Source organism: Artibeus jamaicensis, unplaced genomic scaffold (genome assembly GCF_021234435.1).
Source record: "Artibeus jamaicensis isolate MK-2021 breed Jamaican fruit bat unplaced genomic scaffold, CSHL_Jam_final contig_797, whole genome shotgun sequence".
NCBI lineage: Eukaryota > Metazoa > Chordata > Mammalia > Chiroptera > Phyllostomidae > Artibeus > Artibeus jamaicensis.
In genome coordinates this window covers 658,032-685,128 of record NW_026521977.1, presented here as the reverse complement: position 1 = coordinate 685,128, position 27,097 = coordinate 658,032, and the positions used below count along the sequence as shown (strand labels likewise).

Sequence of the window (27,097 nt, the reverse complement as noted above, 5' to 3'; positions counted from 1 at the left end):
CTTGCCATGAAATCTTTTGGTTCTGTATACATGCTTACTATGCTGCCTCCTAGTCTTATTCTTTCTCTTGGTGTGCTGCATTTGCAAACTGGGGCTGTAGCAGGGGCTGAGAAAGCTAAGCAAAACATATTAAGTATCCAGAAGTATAGACAATATAGAGGTAGGCTACCCCAAGAGCAGCCCGCTCCCCAGAACTCCATCCTGGGGGAGTTATGGTCGCTAGTCCAATTCCTAGGATTACTGCGAAGATGCCTGTGAGAGTCAGGTATCCCAAGGAAGGCAGGAATCCCAGGAAAAACGATCCATTTGCCAGAGTCCTTGCTGGTGGCTGGTGGTCTTCTCAACCTCGAGGTGGGCAGCCTCAGCGATGGTGGCTCTGGATCGTTGTCAGCCCTCTGGTCCTCGGGTCTGCTGTTGTCTTGGCTCGGCTGTAGTGGATCCAAGGCGTGATTCCTGCAAACTTAAGGGCAGTTGAGGTAGTTAAAATGACTAAATGAGGCCCTGTCCTTGTGGGTTGGAGGGGCTCCTTTTTCCAATCTTTTACCCATACATAGTTTCCAGGCTTATGTGAGTGGGCTGGCCCCCCTCCTAGACAGGGTTCTTGGCCTAATCTGGCCTGGTATATCTGGCTAAGTGTTTCCCCTAGCTTCTGGATATACCTAGTCTGCCCTGCTTCTCCAAGAACTTAAAGCTCTTCCCTAGGCAGGGTCAAGATAGCTGGTGGCCTGCCATAGACCAGCTCCAGTGGTGTGTACCCAGTGGGGTTTGGGGCATTCTGAACTCTGAACAGTGCTAATGGCCACAGGTCAGGCCAGGGTAGGTTAGTTTCTTGATGAAATTTGGCCAGTGTCTCTTTCAGAGTCCGATTCATATGTTCTACTATTCCTGAGCTCCGGGCGGTAGGCAGTGTATAATTCCCAATTTATCTTTAGTTGAGTTGCAAGATCTTGGATCACCTTGGCTCTAAAAGTGGGTCCATTGCCACTCCCTATGGTGGGAAGTCCAAACCTTGGAATTACTTCTTTGAGTAGAGCCTTTACTACTTCTCTGCTTTTCTCTGTCCAAGTGGGGAACGCTTCTACCCACCCAGAGAATGTGCAGACCATCGTGATGAAGTATTTGTATCCTTTGTTAGGTTTTACCTCCATTAAGTCTATTTGTAAATCTTCAAAAGGCTGTAGTCCTTTGTACTGGACTCCCACAGGAGTTTTTGGGTGGCCTGCTGCATTGTTCCAGGCACAGGTCAAGCACTGTGTTGAGGCTGTAGCACATAGCTTAGACATGTTGGGAAAGTAATAGTATCTCGTAAGCAAACTCTCTAGGGATGTTTTTCCCAGGTGAGTGAGGGCATGGCATTGCCTGACCAGGTTGCTGGCTTGGCCCTGTGGGATGTAGAGCCAGCCATCTGGCAGCTTCCGTATCCCAGAGGCTGTTTGTAGGCAGCCCTCTTGCACTGCCCACTTCTGCTCCTCTGGGGTGTAGTGTGGCTGATTTATATCCAGGCCTACCAGGGGTCCCTGCAGGGCCAGCAGCATGGTTGTCACCTCTGGGGTTGCTGCCGCCACTTCTGCTGCCTGGTCAGCCCTCTGGTTTCCCCTGGCTACTTCTGTTTCCTCCTTCTGGTGGCCCCTGCAGAGTATCACAGCCACTTCTTAAGGGACCCAGATTGCTTCTAATAGTTGGAGTATTTCAGCCTTATTTTTTATTTCTTTCCCTTCGGCTGTCAATAGTCCTCTCTCCCGGTAGATTGCCACATGCATGTGGAGAGTGGTAAAAGCATACCTTGAGTCAGTATATATATTGACTCTTTTCCCTTCTGCTAGTTCTAGGGCTCTGATTAATGTCCACAGTTCTGCTCTCTGGGCTGACCACCCCGCTGGCAGTGACTTGGCCTCTACTGTTTTTTGGTTTTCTATCACAGCATACCCTGCTACTTGTTTCTCCTCTATCATGTAGCTGCTCCCATCGGTATAGAATGTCAGCTCTGAATTTGTTAGGGGCTGGTCTCACAGGTCAGGCCGGCTGGCATGGATCTCCTCCATCACTTCGAGGCAGTCATAGTCAGGTCTCCCAGCTCCTCGGGGAGAAAGGTGGCTGGGTTAATCTGCCGAACAGTTTTGACTTTTATGTGGGGATTTTCATGAAGGAGGCCTTGATATTGGGTCAGTCTTGGGTTAGAGAGCCATTTGTGTCTGTCCAGCAAGGAAGCTGGTCACCACGTGTGTCACATAGACACTGATTTTTTTGTCCTAGTGTGAGCTTGTCAGCCTCCTGCAGGAGGGTGAACGCAGCTGCTACGGCCCTGAGGCAAGGTGGCCAGCCTGCTGCTACATTGTCCAGTTATTTAGATAAGTAAGCTACTGGCCATTGCCAGGGCCCAACTTGCTGGGTGAGAACGCCCAGTGCTACTTTCTCTTTTTCATGCATATGCAGATTGAAGGGTTGGCTGGGGTCTGGTAGCTCCAGTGCTCGGGCGCGACCAGGGTGGTCCTTTATCGTCTGGAAAGCTTTCTCTTGCTCAGTGTCCCAAGAGAGAGGTACCATGTCTGGTCCCTTTAATACCTGATATAAGAATTTAGCTAGGGCAGTGTATCCTGGGATCCAGATTCGGCAGAACCCAGCTGCCCCCAGGAACTCTCCGAGCCCTTTCCGAGTCATTGGGGTTGGAGGGGTTATAATTACTTTCTTTCTCTCTTGGCCTAGGACTTGCTCCCTGAGAGATGATAAACCCTAGATATTTTACCTGAGTCCAGCATATTTGTGCCTTTTTCCACAACCAGTACCCTGTCCTAGTCAGCAGTTTGAACAGCCCTGAGCAGCCGGCAAGTGCTCTCCTAGCACCGGTCTCTGGGTCTCTCTGGTCAGTGCGGCTAAAAGGAGGTCATTTACATACCGTAGTAACACCAGGTCAGTCTCCCTCCTGGTGAACGGCCTCAGGTCCCTGGCCAGGGCCTCTCCGAAGAGAGTGGGTGAGTGTTTGAAGCCTTACGGCATCTGGTCCAGGTTAACTGGGTTTTTGATGCAGTGCATGGATCCTCCCATTCAAAGGCAAAGAGCGGCCGGCTTGCCTTTGCAATCCAGAGGCAGAAAAAGGCATCTGTTAGGTCCAGACAGGTGAACCACGCGGCTCCTGGTGGGAGCTGACTGAGGAGGGTATACGGGTTTGGTACCACTGAGTGTAGCATGATCGTTGCCTCATTCACTGCCCTCAGGTCCTGGACTGGTCTATACCCACTCCCATCTGGCTTCTGTACTGGCAGAAGGGGGGTATTCCACAGGGACTGGCATGGTACGAGTATGCCTTCTCATAGATGCTTGCAGATGACTTCTGCAATGCCTATGCTGGCCTTTCTGGAGATGGAGTATTGGTGGACCTGCCTTGGGCTGGCTCCTGGTTTTAGACCTATTATTATAGGCGGATGGTTTTCTGCCAGTCCCGATGGGTTATCTTCCACCCACACTTTGGGATATTTGTCTTGCAGGTTGACTTTATCTTCTGCCTCTCCCTTCCAGTCCCCTTCAGTCTCCTGATAGAACTGATACTCTTCCTCCCAGGCGACCAAGACTGCAATGAGGCTCAAGGTGTCAACCTGTAGCTGGACTTCTCCCGCTGGATGGAAAATAACTCGGGCTCCTAGTTTTGTGAGCAAGTCCTGCCCTAGGAGCGGTACAGGGCATTCTGGTAGGTACAGGAACTCATGCTTTATCTGGTGGCCCCCAAGTTCAACAGTTTGGGCCTGGCAGAATTGTTTGGGGCTACTGGGCCGTCCCATGGCTCCAACTATGGAGATTTCACAGCCTGACAGCGGTGCAATGGGCGTAGTCACTACCGAGTGTTCTTCCCCGGTGTCTGTCATAAACGGGAGTGTTTGGCCCCTACTGTCACTTTGACCATGGGCTCATGGGGGCTGAAATTCAGTGAACTTGTTCCCACCTAGTCTGAGTTCAAGCCAGCCAGGCTGAGGACTGTAGGCACCTGTGACCCTGGTCCCTGTTGCCCAGCTATCGGCCTTCTCTTTTTCTTATTATAGGGTCACTTTTTCTTATTACAGTGCCCTTTCTCTTTGCAATAGGCGCACTGGTCTGGGTCTACATTCCAGGGTGCCTATTTCCTTTCTCAGATGGCTGTTTTCCCCCTCCTTTGGTCAGCTCTTTCTTGCTCGGTAGGGGGTTACCAAGAGCAGCTGCCACAAGAGATGCCCTCTCCCTCATCTTTTTCTGGGCCTCTTGTGCTGCCATCTCCTCCCTGGTATTGTAGACCTTGTTAGTGACCTCTATTAACTGGCTTATATTCATGCTGGCAAACCCTTCAAGTTTCTGGAGTTCCTCCATAGGAGTAGTCTGGAGCGCTGTCCATATGCTCACTTCCCATCTGCTGTTTAATCCATTACAATCTGGCTCTCAGTTCCACTATTTGAATGAAATTGCTCTTACCAAAGTTATTGATTAACCAAACACCAAATTGAATGGACTATTCCTATTCCTCATACCTCTTGTTCTTTGTTATATTTCACCCCTTCAACTTCTTTTCCTAGAGAAACCCTCCTTCCTCCTATCTTTCTGGCTATTTCTCAGTCTTCTTTTCAGGTTCTTCTTCATCCACCACTTAAAGATTCTTCAGCCTCTTATCTTTGTACCTCTTTTCACTGTACCCAATCTTCTTGGGTGAACTCATCTTGGGTGGCCTCAGTTCATATCTCTATTTCTGAGCTGCACACTCATATATTCATTTAATTTCTGGATAATATCTCAGATATTCTACAGACAAACTAGATAACACAGCCAAAGACGTCAGTCTTCCCAGCTTATATGTGCCTTCTTTGTACCTTGTCTGCCATAGCAATGTCAGGGAGAACTTTGCCTGCACTAAGGCCCTCATCACATCTCTTGGGTTCAACACCCTCATCTGATCACCCTGCCAGCATTCTAACTCTCCTCCAATCCCTCCATCCATAATACCTCTGCCACATTAATCTTCCTAAAAAAAATGACTTTCATCCTTTCACTTATTTGATCAAAAAGTTCAGTATCTCCCTGTTGCCAACAGAATATAGACTACCTGCCTTTCCAGCCTTATATTAGCTTCTTTGCTGCACAAGCTTTCTATTGCAGCCAGACTTGGTGCATCTCTTGCGCCCTTTTGCCTGTGCTTGTGCCATCTATCTTGGAGTGCTCATGCTGCTCATGTCCTGGGTCTTCCTCAGCTTTTAAGGCCCACCTTATAATATGCTTCTTTTCAGAACATTACAATGTACAGTAATAATAGCCAAATACACCTTGCAATTTACAAAAATGCATCTGTTTCAGAAGTCAACACTATCATCCCCATTTAATGAATGAGAACATTGAGACACAGAAAGTAGAGTGACTTTCCAGAGGCTATGGATGGAGAACCTAGTCTTTGGCCTCTGTCTTTCCAGATCCCCTGCTTTAGCTATTCCCTCTCTGACCTCACAGGAGTGTGGTCTTTGCCACTCCTTCAATCCTTAATCACATAGTGCCTGTGACCAGCAAAAAGGGGTCTTGAGGGTGTGAGACAAGGTCTAAGAAGAGATCATCCTCTATTGGACATCAAAACTGACCAGGAAGTGTATAATGGATGACTGAGCTAACTAGAAACTACCCTGGGGTGATGCTCTGTGAATTAAGGTAAGTTGGGCAGACCCTTGGGAATGAGAGGTATCCTGTAACTAGGGCCTGAAGCAAGGACCGAGATTGTCAGGGGAGAAGGGGACGGGAAGTAGAGTCCTGGGTGATGGGACACTATTTCTGGGTAGTTTTACCTAGTTCCTTGGTTATAGAAGAGCTACAGCCTATTTGTCAGGCCACCTGGCTGACTGGGAGGCCTCCCTGGATGGATCAGCAGTACGTGTTGTTCACCTAACACTCTTCTTATTGGTTTGGCCTCCAGGGTAGGGAGTGCCCTGGGTGCTCGGCTCTGGTTCTCGCCAGCTCCCTCTCCTTTACAAGGTAATGGTGTAGCTTAAACAAAAGGTCCATTCTGGGGTTTGTCACAGTGGGTCAGTTCCCCTGGGTTGCGCAGCTCTCAGAGAACAAACAAAGTTGAGTTCTATGTCTATAAAGTTGAGTAGCCATTAAGTGACCAGTCTCTTCCTGTCAGGCACACAGGGCATGACCCCTGAGAAGCATCCTTCTCTGTGACATCTCTTCTGAACTAGAGCATGACATTGTGACCTATGAGGTATGTGGGCTCTCCTAGAGCTAGAGAGCCAGGACCTCAGAAATACCTGTGAAATGAGCAGGAAGGAGATGGTGCCAGGCAGCAGCCTGGTGAGGCAGGTAAAGATGTACTGACCTTTTAGCTGCCCTATGCCTCTTCCCAGGTGGCCTTGTGGGCACACTGCCACTCTGAAGAGGGTCTCGATGGTTCCTCTCTCTTCCCCTCCTGACTTCATTGGCAGTCCTTCAGACAGCAGCAACAGAGTGGACAGGTTCAGCCTTGTTTTCTGGTTCTTCATCTTTAGATTTGGACATTTGGAAATACTACGTTGCTTTCCTATTTCAAGCACAGCAGGGGTGTCAAACTCAATTTCACTGGAGGCCACATCAGCCTTGTGGTTGCCTTCAAAGGGCCGAATGTAATGTTAGGACTGTATAAATATAACTACACTTAACAGTTAAGCAAGAGCTCAGCACTGCCACTGTGTAGAAACAAGGTGCCGGGCCGTATAAAACAAGGTGGAGGGCCGGATTCAGCCCGCGGGCCTTGTGTTTACCACCTATGAAGCAGAGGATTGTGACTTTAAGATGGGAAGAGCCAGAAATCCGTTCTAAGTGAGAATTAGAGAAAAACTTAAAAATCCAAATTCATTTCAGAAAGAATTTAAAAAAATTGTAATAGAAAAGGCAGTAAAACATTTAAAACAATTTTTTTGAGGACAAAACATAAGTATAAACATCTCAAATGATAACACCCTACTATGCTGTTTCATGTCTGAATATTACCTTTCAGCTCTCGTCTACGTGGAGACGTAGCTATCTGCAAAACTGATGATCATAGTATACAGATCTTTGTGTTCTGCTTTTCATTGAATACTGTGACATTTTTCGTATCACTACCCAGTCTTCGTGATTATTATTTTTAACAGCTAAAGAGTAATTTATTTTTAGCACATACTATAACTTACTAAATGTTTTCATGTTTCCTTTGCTATTACAGACACGATACACTGAATATGTGTATGTATATATAGTTTTTTCTTCTGTCAAATAACTTGTCTAGAATAAATTCCCAGGAGAGAGATTGCTGGACTACAGGGCGTGAACATTTTTGTGCTTCATGTTATGTTGCTATATATTTTTTCTAAATGGATTGTATCAATGTGTCAGCAGTGTGCATAGTTTCCAATTTCAACTACACCAGATTCGAGGGATTTTTTTATCAGTAGTTTTTGATAAATGACAATATGGCACCTAGGGGAAAATCCATAGGCCCACAGGGCTTTCTTCACCACAAAGTAAAAATAATCTAATTTGAGGATTAGGAATTTGGGGGAGTCTTTGCTTCCTGGGCTGGATAGATTTAAAAAAAAATCTCATTGTAGTGGATGGCAAGTGCATTCCTAGAAGCTTTGTTGGCAGCTAGGATGGCACCCTGCTGCCGTTGAACTCAGAATAGCAAATGTGAAGAGAGCAATTCCAGGATACTGGAGATAGCAGTTTATCCACCAGCACCAAAGAGGAGCTTAAATAATTGGGTATTAATTTCATTTCAGATGATAAAAGTAGTGGAAAGGACACAGAAACTTGGGTTTATTTCCTACCTCTGGATGATATTGAACAAATAGCATATTCTCTTTGAATCTTAATTTTCTTGTCTGTATAAAGAAAAATGGCTGGGACTCATTCATTCATTTTAGAAATATTTATTGAGTGCTTGCCATGTTCAGGCACCATCTATACGTGCCAGGCGGTGAGGGGCAGGTACAGTGGGGAACCAGAAAGGCGAAGTCCTGTTGTAGGACTGTGTCTAAAACAGCAAACAAGTAATAAATTGATGATGTATCACCATCGACACAACCTAGCATGGCGTGGACGCTGTGCCATTACCCAGTGTTTCTCCCATTGCCTCCCTGAAATGAGTCCGTTTTAGTAATTTGCTCTGTACTACCCATGTAAGCAATCTTTGAAATTCTTACTCCCAAAATGTCGTGGAATGACTCGTTCTGTCATTCCTTGGTAAGGAACAGAAACCGGGAAACATTTCCCTTCTCTTGCATCCCCGAGTGTGGGATATTAAAAGGAGGTGGTTGGTGAGAAAGCTAGTCCTATATGTGAGGTTTCCCATCCCGCAGACTTCTTTCATTTCGTCCAGGTTTCTCCATGGCTTAAAGCAGAAGTCGCAAAATAATTGCTGATATGTAATTTTTTAATTCATGCTGTTCTCTTATGCTTTTTAATTTAATTAGCTGCCAATGTTTTAAAATTTAAGTAAAAGTCTGAATTTCTGGGGTTCTGCAAAAATAAGGTTTATCAACATTGTCCCACATTCTTTTAGGTGAATATGCCTGGCTCTGTAGGTGTTTGACTTTGCTGCCCCTGGCTTAAGCACATTCTGCCACCTTCTATCCTCTCCGCTTTCCAGGTCAGGGGAAAGAGGGAGGAGAAGGAAGAACTAAGTTATGGTGAAAAGCAGCCAGAGAAGGGAGAGGAAGTGTCATTTGACCTTCCCCCATTTTCCCTAAATAACAGACTCATTGGTTGGCTGTGTCTTTAATTTACTTTATCCTCACAGAGTTATTTCTATTGCTTTTCTGAGAGAGGAATTAGATAGTTATTTCTTTATATTTTTACTCTGTGTAGAGCCCACTGGTGTTGGAAGGCCGTGCCACCTCCCCCTTTCCCAGAACTGTTCTTCTAAGTCTGATAAAGCAGCTCTCAGATTGTGGTCCATAGACCTGTGAGAGTCCTAGAGACCCTTTCAGGGGGTCCAGAAGGTCAGAACAGTTTCCATCATAATACGAAGATGTTATTTGCCCCTTATACCAGGGTGATATTTGCATTGATGGTGCCAAAGCAGAGGCCAAAGATGGTATGTAAAGCTGCTAATACAAGTCATTGTACCACTGCCGTGCATTTGCATTAAAAAGAAAAGAAACAGAAGGGAAAACCAGTTTCACTTCAGAATGTAGGAGGTGTGGCAGTAAATAATTTAGTTAACATTTCCATCCTTGAATACACGTCTTTTTACTGTTCTCTTATAGTACGGTAAGAGACTGGAAGTGTGCAAGAAGCATTTCCCCTGCTTGTGCTACTATTTGAGTCGCAAGCTGAACCAGCCTTTCTGGTGGGGGGCATAGAACGCCAGTTTTACTTGAAAGAACAACTAACAGACAAAGTGCAGTTTTCCAGGCTTGGGAATTTTGTGGACGTTTTCTCAAAAATGAAGTAAGCCTGTCATTTCAGGGGAAAAACTGGCAGTATTTGCTGCTGGTGACAAAATTTGAGTTTTCAGACAAAAAAAAAATAGAAATCTGGTAAAGTTACAGCTGCTTCTATGAGTCTGGCAACTTTCAAACAGTTGAAAGATTTTCCGTGAGATTAGAGATTAATGAGTGTGATTTTTTTGTTCTTGTATGATGAAACATGTGACTATTTGGAGTATCTGCATAAGTTGTCGAACCAGTATTTTCCAAATGACCAATGCTTGGTGTTATAAAATTATGCCTGCACAAAAGAGCAGTTCATAGTGCAAAACAGACCAGTGGAATTGAATATACCAGAAGAAGAGATGTCCATTAATGTAGTTTCAGATTCCTCATTATAACCTTTAAGAAACTACTCCTTGTCGAATTTTTGTATAGTGTCAAAGAATAATATCCACAATTGAAATATTTAAATATCCCCATTTTTTAACTGTGTAGCTGTGTGAGGCTGGATTTTCTTCACATACAATAAACAAAAAAAGTAACAGATTGACTGCAGAAGCAGGTATGGGAATCCAGCTGTCTTCTGCTGAGCTAGGCATTAATGAGGTTTGCAAAAAGGAAAAACAGTCACTCTTCTCACTAAATTTATTTTTTGAAAATTGTTCATTTTCCTAGCATGTTATTCACATCGACATGTAATAGGTTGATTGTTATTTTAATGAATTAATATTTAAAAACATCTCAGTTTTAATTTACAACATGGTAAATAGCAATAGCTATAACCCACATAAACAAAATCTCTTTGGGGTCTTCAGTAATTTAAAACTGTTCAGGGGTTCTAAAACCAACAAGTTTGATCTTCTCAAAGTCTAACAAAATAAACTCAGCCACTTAAACCTTCCAAGGGAGACTGTCCTTATGTCCACTGGGGCTGCTACTATGGTTGCTTTCTGGGAAATACCTGCCCTGAGAGCCCCATAATGAGGAAGAGGTGAAAACCTACCCGTTACTTTATTTAGTGGCGTCTTGCTGGGTCTCCAAGCAGCCTGGCCCCTCCCAGTCCCATCACCTTTTGTCTTTAGTGGGCTTGGCTCCCAGAGTCTGTGGACTGAAGTGAAAGTTCTCTCAACTAAATGCATAATCACAGAGCTCCAGATTTGAATTAAATTATGTTTGTTTTGCTTCTTAAAAAGTACAAATATAAAATTAGTTACACTCCCTTTGTTCTTATACAGTTATAAAACAACATAGTTTACAAATTATAAAAAAACCAAAACAAATTAACAATACTAACTTCATTTTCAGATGATGTGTTGCTGAAGTTCACTGCCACTGTAACTCAAAGGCAGTGGGTGCTCCCTGTTGTGGCTGAGTTTGGCAAACTTACCCCCACCCCCTACCCCAATGATCATGGCCCGTTTTCCCCACCTCCTTCGTCCATTCCAAGTATGTACTGAGACACATTCGTCATCGTGTGCCCAATGTCATTTACACTTCATGTGTCAAGAATGTATCCTTACATATTAAGCCTGCTCCTTTGTCTTCTCATTAGCCTGAGATAGCTTGGTGTGAACTAGATCCTAAACTCTTACATCTGGCATTCATGAATATGTAGATGATCCAGAATATTTATACTTTAAAAAACTCATAGCAGAATGAGACACTAATTAAAAAAATTATTGGAGAGAACTCATGAAGGCATGTGTGTGGACCTCAGCTTAAAAAACATGTCAGTAGTTAAGAGTGGAGTTTGGAATCAGACTGACCTGGGTTTGAATTTGAATTTGAACTCTGCTATTTACCATCTGTCTTTGTGCAGCTACCAAACCTCTCTGAGCCTCAGTGTCCTCAGCCTGCCCCTTGTGGTTTTATATAGTTTGTAAAAGTATCTTAATCCCTATTTCAAGGGTAGCTATGTGGATTGAGATGCAGTATATATATAAAGTACATATATTATTTATAGTGTGTGTGTGTATAATATATATTAAATGCCAGGCATAAACTTGGCATTTAATAAATTTCCTTCTCTTTTCCAAAATGAAATCTTGGATCAAGCTTGTCCATTAATAAAGAGGCACAAGTAGATCTGGGACACTTTTGAAGGCCAACAAACCCTGCAAGACTCACACAACCTAGCAGGCCCCTTCAGCCTTTATTTTCCTTAGCAAAGATGCTGGGGGTCTCTCTTTGTGCCCAAGGGAGGGGCTGAGGCTGTGACCTGCTGTAGGGCGTGAGCTCCAGGTCTGGGGAGGATGGTGGCTGGGGCTTCTGAGGCTTTGGTCTCTGAGTCCTCTCTGGCCTGTCCATGAACATCCCCTTTCCAAAAGAAATAAACCAGTCTTTTTTTTTTTTTTTAGAGAGAGAAGAGAAGCAGGCGCAGACACTGATTTGTTGTTCTACTTAGTTATGCATTCATTGGTTCATTGTTGTGTGAGCTCTGACTGGGCATCAATCCCATAACCTTGGCCTATGGGGATGATGCTCTAACCAACTGAGCTTCTTGACCAGGGACAATCACTTTGCTTTGTGCTTCCCTTACAGGGAGTGGAGCTTGCTCGCTCTACACGCTGCTTCACGCCTGAGGATATCAATGAAAAAGCCCCATCTCCAGGCGCAGGCACAGCCATGGATATGGGCTTGAGCTTTATGGAGCTGCCACTAGTTGACCAGAAACACAGGAGTGGACAGAGAGAGGCCAAGGTACTGACTTGCTCGTTGTGCCAACAGGACCTGCAGTGTGCGGGAGCCTGGCTCCTGCCCTGCCAGCATTTGCTCTGTAAGGACTGCTTTCAGGGCTTGGCGCAGGAGCTAGGGCAGGTCGCCAAGGCTCCCATGACTGTCCCAGACGGTGAGTACACAAGCAGCACAGGTTCACCTCCTTCTGTGTAACAGGTCTCTCCTGTTTCATAGGATCTGCATTTCAGGTGTAGAAAGAATGAGAATTTAAATGCCCAAGGGACACTCATAGCTGAAAGCAACTCTGTGGGGAACCTGTGAGACAAAGAAGTCCTCCTGATGCCTGATATACCTGTTTTGTGAGCTGGGGCTTTTCATGTTTGGGGTTTCCCTACATTGGTGGCAGACTAAGAACCTGGGGAAGGTTTTAATCTCAGGTTTGACCGACTCCCCAGACAGAGAGGACGAGTCTTGCGTCACCAAACTTCTGAAGCAGGGGGGATATGGACTGGGCTCGCTGGGGATGGTCAGAAACGGATTTTGAAACAGACACACTGACGAGTGAACTATTCACCAAGCCGCTGCCAGACAGGGAGGAGGAGCTTGCGTCTTGCCTTTGAATGTCAGGTTTCCTAGGAAACAGTCTGTGAGAACTGCAGAGTCCTTGGAGACGGGAACCAGGCCCCTTCGTTTCGGTGTTGCAGCACTGGGCACCTGATAGTGGTACAAAGACTATTCGCTGAATGAGCTTAATAGGATGAGAAATTCAAATAAGTTGATGGCATGTAGAAACATTATCTTCTCTGGGTGTGTCTTTGTTGGCAGTATTTTCAAGGTGATTTGTAACATAAGTGTAGGTTTTCTCTGAGGCAGTATAATTTTGCATTTGTCCTGTAATCTGAATTTGGAGCCCGTTAAGCTCTTGGGCAGGCTGCCTAACCTCTCTGTGTCTCTCTGAGAGTTCGGAGCACAGAGAACTTATGGATTTTTCCACAGAGAACTACTTCGAATTTTTAAATAAATATCTGATTTTTAAACATAACTTAAACTTTGCTCTTCCTTAAAGTTTTGGTTTTAGCTTATAAATACTATTCTGTTTATAAATGTGGCAAAATTTAACAGTCACTTTTAAGGGCCTTTCATTAATACTTGAGTATATTTACAAACTTAGTTAATATATGCTTTTATAAATTAAATGTACTGTCTTTTTTAAGTAATGCAATTGTGTAGCCAATAAGCTTACTTAAAAAGAACTCTTAGAAACCCAATAAATAAAATTTGTAAATATGGTAAATCTTAAATATATCTTAAAAGTTCTAGCACTGTTGGGTTAATATCCAGGATATATAAAGAACTCCTACATCTCGACAACTAAAAATGAACAACCCAGTTAAAAATGGCAAAGGACTTGAATAGACATTTCTCCAAACAAGATAAACAAGTGACCATTAGGCGTGTGAAAAGATTCTTAATATCACTTATCTTAGGTAAGTAGAAATAAAAACCACAATGAAATACCGCTTCACATCTATTAGCTACTACTAAAAAAAAAGAAAAAGAAAGTAATGTGTCGGTGAAGATGTGGAGAAACTGGGATCCTTGGGCACTGTTGGTGGGATTATAAAATCGTGCAGCCTCTGTGGAAAGCAGTATGGTATTTCCTAAAAAAATGTAAAAGTATGTTTACCATATGATCCACAAATTCCACTTTTAGGTATATACCCAAAACAATTAAAGTTGGGACTCAAAGAGATATTTGTACACCCATGCTCATAGTGGCATTATTTGCTATGGCCAATAGGTGGAAACAACCTGATAGGTGATTGGGTAAAAAAATGTGACATATACATACAGTCAGATATGGTCTCATTCAGCCTTAATAAGGAAGGAAATTCTGACACATAATACAGCATGAATGAATTTTTAGCACGTCATGCTAAATGAAATGAGCCAGTTAGAAAACACACACACAGGTACACTCTCTGTGGCTCAGCTTAAGACGAGGTGCCTATAGTGTTCACATTCACAGAAACAAAAAGCAGAATGGTGGTTGCCAGGGGCTGGAGGGAGGGAGAATGGGGAGTTACTGTTTAGTGGAAGAGTTTTAGTTTTGCTCATTTTAAAATCTGGTGGCTGTTTTGTTGTTGAGTTGAAGGAGTTCTTTATACATTCTGGGTATTAGTCCCTTGTCAGATGAATGATTTGTGTATGTTTTCTCCTGTTCTTTGTGGTGCCTTTTTGTTCTGTTGATAGTGCCCTTTAATGTGTAAAAGCTCTTTATGTTGATGAAGTCCAGCTTCTCTATTTTTTGTTTTGTTGCCAGCGCTTTTAGTTTCATGTCCAGGAAATCATTATCAAATGTATTGCCGTGAATGAAGCTTTTACTCTATGTTTCTAAGAGTTTTATAAGTTTTAGGTCTTATGTGTAGGTCTTTGATCTCACCTAATATTTTTAACATAAACTAATATGCATGTCTCAAGGGTTTGTTTGACTCAGAAAAATAAATTCATACTGATGACAATCACCAGAATTGTAATGTGTTTGCCAAATTTTCTAAGTGCAATGGAGACCAAAATCATAAGCTTTGTTGTCAGTATACCTGGGCATCTGAGTGTGAGTCCTAATACGCCTGCTACAAAACAGTCTTGTTATTAGGCAAACTCTCTTGCCTGTAAGATGGGGACAGTGACGGTGATAAGTAACAGGATTGCTATGAAGATTAAATGGGAACATACACATAAAACATTCTGTACTATGCTGAGGATATAGTAAGAGACCAAGAAATGTGAAAAAATACTATCACTTAGAATTTGTGAAACTGAAATGGGAAAAAAATCTGTTAAGAGCAAATAGGCTTGTTTTGGAACCAGAGAGGCAATTTCTTGAATATACGGCAGCTTATATGTTTTTGTATGTCCTATGGTCTGGCTAGGCCATTGTTGCCTTCCACATCTGCATTTATGGGTGAAGAGTGGAATGATCTTCCTCTACTACTTGGAGATATTAGGACCCTGTCATGTGTGGTATTTGTTGGTTTGTGTGCCTGTCTGCTTCACAGGTATTTGTTGACTTTTGTGTACTAGGCTCTCTAACATTTAGGGTACAGAGATGAAAAGGAATTCAAGGTCAGGGCAGATACCTACACAGATGATAATCATACTTTGTGGCAGGGATGTGAAGAGAAGATTGTTTCAAGTTCAGGCAAAGGAATGATACCTCTGGAAGATTCTTCATGCACCACCAGGACTGGTGGATACGAATTGCTTACTGAATGATTTCTAAGGGACCAAAAGAATGGTAACCGAATGAGCTATCTGATGAAATGCAGAGCTGTTACCTATCTCTGGTAAGTCTAGGAAGACACCCAATGCCTGAACTTGGATTTCTGGCCCATAATTTGGGAAGCCGTGGTTTGGGACTTTAGTTCTTTAAAAAGAGAAGCATGACCACTTTATCCATTGGAGGAGGAGGATAGACTTGCTAAAAGTTTTATCCTATTTCTGCCAATCTGGGGTCTTCAAAGGTAAAACATGGGAGAAGGTGGCAGATTGTCAGATCAGGTAAAATGCAAGTTCACTTGTCCTCAAAGCTTATGATCTGCACTGTAGCACTTTGCTCGGGGAGATTATGTGCTCACTGGAGTTACTGAACTGATGGGGAAACTCCACGGAGAATCCTTGAGGAAAGAACCAACCCTGAAGCCTGAGTCATCAGGTGCAAATCTTTAATTAATGCAGCCACAGCCTAGCTTAATTCTCCCCAGCAACTCCATCATACTAGGAAATGGGACTGCATCAGGTCTAGGGCTCTGAGGAGACCCTCTGGGCAAGGTCTTCCAAAGCTAATGATGGGAACCAGAGCAAAGGCAGTAGTGCGCTGAGCACATGCAGTGGGCTATCTGGAGCTGGAGGCTCTGCACAGAAAGGCTGGATATCGGAAAGGGATTTACTCAATCAGTGAGAATACCTACTTGGGACTATTTAATTTTAAACTTAATTGAAATGGTCCCAGGTCAAATTCTGTCTGGAAAGTTGGCCATTGAGTCCCAAAGTGATACTTGAAATAAATGTTACAAGCTCTGGAGGGAGCTGGCCGGCCTGAAACTGACATTTACTAAGTGCTAGATCTGTTTTCAAAATTCTCAGGGTGCCTGTGGCTGTATTTGCTGTTTCAGGGGAGAAACAGCAATTAACTGGGTATTTCCTTCCCCACAAAAGTAAAAGGAACGTTATTCTTTCTCTTCAAATCTACTAAAAGACAAATCCTAGCTTGGAGACTTTGATTCTGAAATCAGAATGCAAGAATCTACTTGTTTGAGTTAGTTTTGCTGTCGTCAGTGAGGGCGATAAGTAAAGATGGGGACAGAGCCTGGCAGTCACAGCCCCCGGAGCTCTATCTGAACTTGAGCACTAACTGGCAGGGAGATTCTGGGCCTTTTCTGGCTTTCAGGGCTGCACTTGAAGAGCTCTAAGAACACAAGTAAACGCCATAGCTTCATGCTTTCTGAAGCCAGTGACAGGTGACAGCGTGTCCCTTGTAAATTACAAATGCTGAAAGGAGGAGCAATCTCTGTTCCTCAGTGGGCAGGTGTTGGGGCTTTGGGAAGATCCAAAGAGAGTTAATGATGCAAGATACTACAACCTCAGAGTCAGCTTGGGACATGAGGCATATCTTAATGAGCAGCTCAGCTGGAGGGGCTCTAATGGCCTGGGGAGAGGGTGGGAGGTGGGTGCGGGTGAGATCTCAGGTGCAGGCTGGCCTGGCAAGCAAAGCGACTGCTTTTTGCTTGTTCCAGGTGCTAAAGAGTGTTCAACGTTGTGGGGCCTGTTGTGGGTAGTGACCCAAGTCCCCCAGGCGGAGGTCAGGCTGCTGAGCTGGGCTGAGTGGGGTATGCAGCAGGTGCAGGAGCTAGAGCTCTGGAACCTTGTCTGCAGGATGGCTTCTTAGTTCAACAGTTTCCTCAACTTAATTGGCCCTCTAGGGCACTGTGAGTAGCAATGTGCACCTCAGAACAGTGCTCGTTACTGGGAGATCAGTTCCCCTGCTAACAAAGTAGGCGGGCTGTGTTTGGGGGGAAGGCTATAGCTAGAACAGAATTGCTGAGGGAGGGAATTCTTGGTAGCTTTGACTGAAGGACAGGTCGTGGCAGGGTCTATAGTTTGCTGGTACTCTCCTAGTCAAGGGGGAGCAGTCATAATTGATGCTGTGGAGGGTAGAGGGCAGGAATGACCCTTGGAGCTTACCTGTAACCCCTCACTGCAGACATGGGGCATCAGGAATCAGAAAGGCCTAGAATCCTGCTGAATGTCACATAATTGGTCACTTACAGAACCAGAAAAAAAATGTCCAGCTCCCTTGCCTGCCAGTCCGTGGCTTGCCTGGGGTTGAGGGCCAGTAGGAACTGCAGACCTAGAGTAGGAACTCTGCTGCCCTCGGTTCCCCCACGGTCTCTCTGTCCAGGCCCAGCTGGAAGGGGGACAGTGGCTTTGCATGGAGTATGCCAGTGCATCAGTCCTTGGATTGATTCTTGAGAGTTGAAGTGAAGAGGGATAGAGGTGGCACTCTATCAGATGAGATGAGCCTAGATTCATCCTACCTGTACTTTTTGCCTTCTGCCATGGGTTCTTCTTTGGCACAGAAAGCTTATTGCACAGTTGGGTGGTTCTGACAGCATGGGCTCTGAAGGCTCTGGACCCTTCATGTCCCATCTCAGCCTGTCACCTGGCCTTCATGCCCAGATTCTGACTCTTGACTCCGATCTGCTGCCTGGCCCTGCCCCACAGTCCCTGGACCCCTTGGCCTGATATCATCTCACCTGTTTCCTCTGTTGGTTCTTTTCTCAGTCCTCCAGCTTTAACCCTGATCACTCTCTCCTATTCTGGGCCTGCATTTCTAGTTACTTCAAGGCCCCCAGTTGCTTATAGAAACTTAGCATGGCCTTCCAGGCTCTTCCCAATCTGACCCCAAACTAATTTTAGAGCCTCATCTGCTGCCATTCCTATGTGACCTAGCTTTACCAATCTGCCCCTAAGAGGCCTCACACTCTGACATCTGACATCCTCCTGAAGTGCCCTTTCCTTATTATGAACAGCCTACCGAAAACTAAAGGTCCGGACCAAAGGGGACCCAGTTACCAGAACTCGAGCCCATAGTTCTGGATTAAGCAGGATCCCCATGATCAGAATTGAGCCCAAAAGGGTGAGGCTAGAACTGTTTTAGTTGTTGCTTTAGGTCAGGGTTCAGCAAACTTTTTTGTTAAGGGTCATACAGCTGTTGTTACCACTACTCAGCTCTACCACTGCAGCACAGAAACAACCATAAACAATATGGAAATGAGTGGGCATGGCTCTTTTTCAGTAAAACTTTATTTACAAAAACAGGCGAGTTGTAGTTCTCTGATCCCTGTTTTGGTCTCTTCCTAGGGAAATTGGGTAGGATTTCAACCTGTGGGTTACATCAAGTAAGAATAGCTGTGTAGGAGCCAGGCTGGGCCAGAAAAATACGGCAGTGAGTTACAGGTATGGGTAGTATTAGGAGGAGGGATGCGGAGGAGAGGCCAGAAGGAACAGGAGGGGGTTCCTTTTGGCTGGAATACAGGAAACTTGCTTGGAGAAAACTCTGGCAAGGAAATGTAGGGTCACAGTGTGATGGTTCACAACCAGTTTAAGCTATTCTGTAGACAGTGGGGACCACCGAAGGTTTTTCAGCAGTAGAGTACGACCAAATCTATATTTTTAAGAAGTCATTCTGCTTCAAAGAATGGTTGGAGGAGACCAGACTGGATGCAGGAAGATCTGCTAGGAGGCTACTGTGATTGTCCAGGCCATTGGTTCCAGATTCCTGGTCCCTGAACCAGAACTGGCCGGGATACCGAAAAATTATTTGTGAAATTGGGTAAAAAATATCGAGTCCTGGTTCCACACCCATACCAAAGAGATTTGTGAATCACTGATCCAGCAAGGCAGGATGAGGCCTGATCTTAAGAGGCCGTGGGGGCCAGAGAAAGTAGAACACAGGCAATTGCTCTGTTTATGACAGCCCATCCATTTGGCTCCTTTTTCTCACATTCCCCACTCCCCACAACATCCCGTTTTGGTTATATTCCACTGGTTCTCTTTGAAACGACTCCTCTGTCCCTTGTTTTCCATTGCTACCCTTGTTCAGGGTCCCATTAGTGTTCAGCCGCCTAGTCCTCCTTCCTGACACCGACCCCCTCCCCACTGCCATCTGCGGTCTAGCCAAATAATCAGAAAGCCAAGAAGCTCTGTCTCTTTCCAGAACCTTTTTGGGCTGCTTAGCTTATCATTCAGGGCCCTTCAGGAGCATAGTTTCCTGCCAATCCCCAAGTGCATTCTGTGACACTCCCCCTATGTGCTTTTGAAATTTTCCTTCACCCTGTACTTTTGTGATTCTTTTGTACTTGTAGGCTTGCTCCATTCTAATATCTTTGCTCCAACTCGATCCTGTTTTTTCTTCCTTTTTTTCTTGCTGCTCCTGTAGGACTGTAACTCCCTGTGGGGTGGAGTTAGCTGCCAAGGGACACCTCCCAGGACCTTTGTGCATCATAAAATGTGTGTCTTCTTCATCTGAAGTCCTAATCCTCCACTTGTGACGGACAATTGGTCACTATGGCAACTGACTGTGACGTCACAGGATAAGGACTTCAGGTGAAGTGGCAGGAGCAGGTGAGTGTGTAGGAGACCGATTTTAATGTCTGTCAAAGGCCCCCTGCCCACCCTCCTTCAGTGCTGGGGGCATGGAGGGCTATCTCGGGCTCCTGCTGATTTTAAAAATGATGCGGTGAGAGTGTGTGCCTGGCATCTGCGTGCTGCAGCAGTGTGGGGCTGACAGAGTGTGTCAACTTGAGCTCTGGCTGTGCAGGCACCGCTGCTGCGTGAGCCTGTTATTCCATTCTGGATTGCTATTTTGATACCCAGATTGCATCATTCTTCCTACGTATAAACAGGGGGTCCCCAAGGGCCCTGCAGCTACTCACTTCTCTACCAACACTGTTGTTGTGATGAGCTCTATTTAAATGAGCTGCCGGATCCGGGCAGGTTCCAGCCACACATGAGCACTGTCATTTTGGGGAACATGGAGGGCTGAAGGATTTTGGATCGAGTCCTAAAAGGCTGAGAGTGATGGCCTTCTGAGCTGAGCAGAGAGCGGCAGAGCTAGTTCCTGAAAGTTGAAAATCTCGTTTTCTTTCTTCTGAGCTTCTATTCCAAGGCACCCAGAGGATTAGGAAAGAGCTGCAGCTAGGAAGAGAGTCGCCTCTTTGAGGTCTCCCTCTTGCTGTTCAGTTTGGGAAAATTGCTGCAGAGCCTTCGAGATAAACAGGAGCAGGAGGAGTCAACCAAGCCCTTTCTTGCAGCAGCATCGCAGGTGAGCTGGAGAAATGCAGCCCTGGCTGAGGATGCATCAGAGAAAGGAGGAGAGGATCCAGGCTTCTTCCCCAACCCTCCCCCCTTCCCAGTACCCAGTTCCCCGAGGCTTAGGCCCTGCAGCCCAGCTGGCTGCAGAATGCAGGGTGGGGTGTTCCTGAGTGCTTGGTAAGCACCATCCTTTGGGACCTGTGGTGGGCTCACCTGTCGCTCTTCTGACTTCTTTCCCAGGTATTGCTCTAATCACAGGGCAGCAAGGGCCACAGGTAAGCCTGCTGGCAGCTAGGGTCAGGAACAGCAGTCACTTAAGATCAAGATCTGTCTTTCTAGCAAGGACTGGGCATCTGGGGAATGGGTGCAATGTATTTCTCAAGGTGGTGCTTCTCTGAGCTGTGGGCTAGAGGAAGGTTTCAGGAGCTTGTGTGGTAGGGGGTCTTAGCTGATGCCCAGGACCCTGGAGCTGCCCTTGGGTGGGAGGACAGGAAGGGTTAGTGAGGATGGCCGGCCCACCAGGGGATACAACCAGAGTATTTTTTCTGCTTGTATAGTGTCTAACGGGGGCACAGGAAGGTAGAATGTCTTACTGTGGCTACAGAGGTAATCAGGGACTGCTCAGTGGTTCCTCAGGGATTGCTCAGTGGACTGCTCATAGAATACCAACTATGTTTTACAAGGGCTCTGTGGTGTTTAGCTAAGTTCCTCTTCCTCTCTGGGCCTCCATGTCACCATCTTTGTGGTAAGGAAATTGCCTAGATGAGCAGTGAAAAAAGCTGGGTCTGTCCAGCTTTGGTTTTACAGGTAGGAGCTGGCAAAGGAATATCCGGCTGCTTCAGAGGATGCTACTGCTCTGTTGGAGTCAGAGCTGGGGCCCCTGCTACAAAGTTTCATGGAGCTCTGGACAAGAGCTGTAGAACGAAAGGTTTAATCTTCAGAGGACTGGTTGCTTAGCACCAAGCTCAGGTTTATGCACCTGAGGTGGGTGTATGGGACCCTACCTGGTGAGCTGAGCTGACCCAATGCTAGTTTTCTGAGACCTTCTTGGGCTTTTTCCCCACCCCAGCCCCCTGGTGCACAGGTTGCCTGGGCTGTGCTGTTCATGTCTGACTACCCAGTCTTGGCCCCCATCCCTTGCTGCCTCACTGAGTCCTGGGCTCAGCACACTCTCTAGAACGCTGTAGCAGTCTTGTGGTGCCACACTTCAGGCTGTACCCTAGGCCTGCTCCTTGGTCCTTCAGTGGAGGTGGGACTTAGGGGAGGTGAAATGTCTGCCACGTCGCACTGCCAACCGCCAGGGTGCCTAGGTATCAGGGTACCCTTCTGTGTGTTGAGCATCTGGCCTTTGCTGTTCTCTGTCAGAGGGGAAATATATCACAGCTGCCTTCAGAATCTTTAACTTACTGGAGTATCTTTAAAACTGGGTGAGCCTACCTTTCTCAGCTGCCAGATACGGGGAACAGAGCTATTAGGCTTAGCTCCGGGGAGAGGGGTGCTCTCTCTAAGGCGCTGGTCCTCAAACTTGGTTGCCGTCACCTGGGTTAAAAATACTGATGCCTGGATACCATCACCTGAAACTTGTATTTAATTGATATGGAATGTGGACAGGACATCAGGGTGTTTAAAAGTGATTCAGATATGTAACAAAGCTTAAAAACCACTGGTCTATAGAAAGACACTGTCCCCAGATATATTTTCTCCAGCCAGAAAAAAACTGCTTCACTTGCCTTTTTAAAAGATCATATTTCTTAAAACTGTAAGCGTGGCTGGGGCTGGTTCTCAGTTTCCTCTGGGTTCCCAGGTCCAGAGCTGGTTCCATATCATCATTAGAGTCTGATCATTATTATGGAATATTATACTTACAATGAAATTATTTAGTTGATTAAAATAAGCTTTTTAAAAAGTTACACTCTAATTAGAAAGGAGCATAGTGTAGTAAAGGGGCTGGGTTTTAGACACACTTGGGTTTTGGTTGTAGTTCTGCCCTTGCTTTGCATGACCTTTGAAGCGTAACAACTTGGAGCCTCAGCTTTGCCAACTGTGAAATGGGGGCAATGCCTACCTCTCCAAGGTGATTTGATGATTAAATGAAATAACACATGAAAAGTGCCTGGTACAGAGAGTGGTGGTAAAAGAATAATTTGCCCTACACATTGCAGGACCACAAGTGCTCACTCTTGTAGCAGATTGACTGAACATCCTTGGATGGGATTTTGGAGCCACTCTACCAGGCCACTAGGCCCCAGCAACTTCTCCTTTGGGGACAGTTATGTGGCCTTTGGACCATTTATCAGGATTGATGTTCCTGTGTGTGAAATAGAAGCTCAAGGATGTTGCTCGAATAACTCAAATGGAAAGGAAGCAATATTTCTAAATAATATGTAATAAGTGATTCAAATAGGTATGAATAGCTACATGTTAAGTAGCTATAGATGCTTAAGTAGCATCTATAAGTAGATGTTTGATAATTTTAGATATATAACACACCCATACATAGAGTTGGACTGTGTGTATTCCAATTGTCTTAAAAATTTTGTTTTGGTATCCTTGTTGAAAAATGGGGAATTCTCTTTTAAAAAAAAAAAGCTCAACGTTGACACAGCTTGTTGGGACCAGGGACCTTCTGAGGGAAGATAAGAATTTCTGGACAGGAGTGTTGTGACACAGAGAACATGTCCTCTGTGTTCACTCTGGGACCTGCCGTCTCCCTGGGACCTGCTTGCACCCTGTATGATTCTTTGTCTCTGCTGGCTGCTGCAGCAGCGCCTCCTCAGCTGGGCAGAGCCTTCAGATCCAGGCTAGGGCACCGGCTCGTCCCCCGACTCACTGACTGGATAGCCAGGTTGCTGTTTGGCTGGTTATGCCGTCCCATCTTGCCCTGGGGACTGTTTCTGAAGCCTGGCTGCAGTAGGCAGAGGAGGAGGAGGGTTGGCCAGTCCATACTTCCTTGGTATTCCTGATTCACTCATTTTAAGGATGTAGAAAGTATGGTTCAGAAAAAGGGGGTCACTCACCCAATATTACAAAGATAGTCACAACCCTGGGCCTGGAACCCGTGTCTCACCACACCTCTGCTCTGGGTCAGACCTGATTCTTTTATCATCCTGAGCTGCCTTTTTTTCCCCATCACTCTGAAAGCTCCCAGATGGCTTCTTACTGCTTTCTGTGGCTGTGAGTGTGAGGAATACACATGGAATACCCAAATCCAAAAGAAACGTAATTGTCCAATTTGCCAAAAATCATGCAATGTCTTTTAGTACCGATTGTGGATTATTTTTGTATGCAGAAATATGAACAGATAGTTAGAATGCACTGTGATATTTGTTTTACTAGAAGGATGTTCAGGGTGCTATAGGGACTCAGAAGAGGGAATAATTAACAGATCCTAAGGGAAATCAACCTTGCTTCTCAGAGGTAGAACATTTGGAACAAGTTTGAAAGGATGAAGAGGAGTTTATCTCAGAAGGAGGGAACAAGAAAGAAAGAATATTTCAGAAAGAGGGAACAGCACTTTTACAAACAATTATGCAAAGGTTTGGTGTATCCAGAGATATTTGGCTCAGTAAGGACATTGAGTATGTGTCAGGTGAAGCTAGAGATGTTACTAGACAGAGATAAGGCAGATTTTGACAGGGCCTGAGAACCAAGCTGAGGATTTAGGCCTTAAGGCCAAGGGAGGCAGAGGACACAAGATTGAAGAAGCGAGGTCTTCTTCGATATATTTAGTTATTTCTCTTTTTTGTGATGCTAATGAGACTGTTAGTATGACTAACGTGTGGGCCTCTGGTACCAGGGAGTTGGAAGCCTTGAAGAAATTTTCAAGGATTAGAGAAGCATTTCTGACCTAGGCATAGATGAGTAGGGTCTCCCTGGGGTGAGACAGGTGGGAGGGAGGAACAGTCACCTGATTCCCCTGGATGAGGCCTCCTGTGGAGAGCATCTTTCTCTATCTCTGGCCACTGTTCTTGACGGGTAGGAGACTATCTAGAAGATTCCAGATCCAGTTCTGTCCATGGTTCTGTGAAGGCTGGGGGAGGTTTTAAAGTTTTTTTTGGTGGGGGTGGGTAAGAGTGAGAGGAGGAAGAGTGTTAAACTGTTATTTTTCATGATTTTTTGGATTTTGAATTATTTTCAGGATATATCAGTTAGCTTTTGCTTCATAATAAGCTACTTCGAAACTTATTATGGTTAAAACTACTGTGGCTAAAACTACTACTTTATGATTCTACAGGTTGGCGTTTGGGCTGGGAGTCTCGGCTGGGTTGAACCAGGCTTGGCTCATCTCAGCTGTGCTTATGCTGGTGTCTGGGTTCAGCTGGTGGGTTAATTGGAGCTAAAAGGCTTATGATGGCTTCGGGTGGGACACCTGAGACAACCGAGGCCTCTCTCCACATAGCCTCCCATCTTCCAGCAATCCACCCTGAGGTTGTACACGTGGCAGTCTTAGTGTTCCTGAGAGCAAGAGCAGAACCATGCAGAGCCACTTGAGGGTTAGGCTTGGAACTTGTCCAGTGTGACTTTTCCTGCATTCACTTGGTCAGAGCAGATCATGAGGACAGCCTAGCTTCAAAGGGTGGAGAACAGACTCAGCCTTTTAATGGTTAGGATTGCAAGGGCATAGACACACAAAGGGGAAGAATCTGTGGCCACTTTTTCAATCTACCTCTCAGACTATTTGATTGTCATCATTTGGGGGAGTTGATCATTGAGGTCATTGCCATGAATGGGGTATGAGAAGTCTTGAACTCAAAGTCAACATTCATGGATGCTCATGTGCTTTCTCAAGTATTACCTAATTTAATCCCCACAGCAACTCCTGTTTCCCCTTTCTGTTTTACATATGAAGAAACTGAGCACAGAGGAGTTAAGTGAGTTTAAGCGACTTGCCAACCAAGGTCACTGAGTGGTAAACCTGGTGTTTGGACTTACATTTGTCTGACTGCAAGTCTAGAGCAACTGCCATTCTATCATTTTTGATGATTGAGACAGAGAAGACTGGGGTGGTACTGTCATAGGCAGCCCCTTTTCATGTTCCCATCCTTGGGCACAGGCACCTGGTCATGGTCAGGAGGCTCATTTCCTTACACCCGATGAGCTGATTACTCTTGGGCCCTTGAAGAGCACTACTGTCTCCAGGGGGGCAGTCTGATGCTGCTTATATAGTTCAGGCGCCCACTGTGCTGAGGAATGTGTTGGAGATGGTTGCATTTTTCTGGGGATTTCTCCTGGCTATAACAGGAGAAAAGTTCCTTCTAAATGAGCAGGCAGGAAGGCCTTGCTTTTCTCTGCTTAGGGCCTTTTAGAAACTAGCTTTGAGGTCATTAAAGTAATTTTGCTACCCCCTAACCTTAATGGCTGGAGCTGTGTCCTGGGCTAAACTTGTTCCCTGGAGCTTAGCCATTAATAGGAATTGAGCTCTCAGGGCTGTAGAAAGAGGAGTGGGAGCGGCAGAAGGCACCCAATTTTCAGAGCTAGAGCAGGGTTGGACGTGTAGAAGCAGGGCTTGTGGGAGGTCCTACCTGAAGGTAGGACCAGGCAAAGTTAAGGATATAAGGAGGTCTGTAGGGCAGGCTCACAGTGGGATGGTCATGTTCAGAGACCCAGATGGAAAGTGCAGGCTGTCGTAGTCAAATCTAGTTCATTTTGGCACAAGTGGTATTGGCTCATACCTTGGTGTTTAGTGTTAGAAAGCCTTGTGTCTAGGCCTTATGTTATGTATAATCTGCCATGTTGCTCTGACTCTGCTCTTTTCCTCCCTGTCCCAGAGCTCATCACCTGTCCTGGGTGTAAACGAGTGTACCCAACCAGCGATGTAACTGAATATTTTTTTCTGCAGTGCTTTTCTGCTGGGCAATTCAAGATGGCCAGGGTAAGTCAGGACAAGCAAAGAAACAGTTGATCCTTTTCAGATATCTGTGGGGTCCCTGTCCATAAGTCTGTCTGTTCCTCCATCAGACTTAATTACCCTGCCATCCATCTGCCTAATCATCCATCCATCCTTCTATGCATCTATCCAGAAAAGAATTAAAATGGTTTGAGTTGGGGAAAGCAAAATGGGAGTATTTTTCTTTCTCCTACAGCTCTTACTAAAAAATATCAGTATTGAGCTTTTATTTCTTTTTTTTCTCCCCCTGAGTTGAAACTCATACACCAGCCTGGGTTCAGTGGCTCTTCCATCTTACCTGTATTTAATGACTGATACCCTTAAACTGAGATTCACATTCCTTACTGACTGGTTCCTCTCCTGTTCCTTTCTCCACTATGGTATCCTTGCCACTACATTTTATTCATTTGTCAATTTACTTACATGCTCCTGTATCTAATTCTTATTGAATATCTTACATGGGTTAGGCCCTGTGCTGAGTGCTAGGCAGACAGAGACCCATTTTCTCTACCCTCAGTTCATGGTTTAAATAGTGAACTTGTATTTTTCCTCTCCCTCCCTTCCTGCTGTGGACTTTTCAGAGGCCAGTGTGAGGAGAAGGCCACTAGAATCTATATAAATTTATTATTCAGGAACAGACATACTAATTTTTTCCAAATCTCTTCTCCACATGTTTTACATCAGTCCTGCAAGGTATTTGCTACCCAAATGAATGAACATTTGGATTGGGAGAGGACTGGGTATTTTGGGGCGCAGCAGGCCCCAGTTT

General features: G+C 45.2%; 1 protein-coding gene across 1 annotated transcript in view; it reads left to right on the top strand.

Moving 5' to 3' along the window:
* Positions 1-2,329: 2,329 nt before the first annotated feature.
* Positions 2,330-27,097, top strand: part of TRIM66 (tripartite motif containing 66) — a 56,851-nt gene continuing 32,083 nt past the window's right edge. The window contains exons 1-5 of the mRNA XM_053673157.1: positions 2,330-2,969; positions 3,556-3,682; positions 5,458-5,649; positions 11,931-12,237; positions 26,210-26,313. Coding sequence (XP_053529132.1) covers positions 12,015-12,237; positions 26,210-26,313 — 327 coding nt within the window. The 5' untranslated portion in view covers positions 2,330-2,969; positions 3,556-3,682; positions 5,458-5,649; positions 11,931-12,014. The remainder of the gene's footprint in view (positions 2,970-3,555; positions 3,683-5,457; positions 5,650-11,930; positions 12,238-26,209; positions 26,314-27,097) is intronic.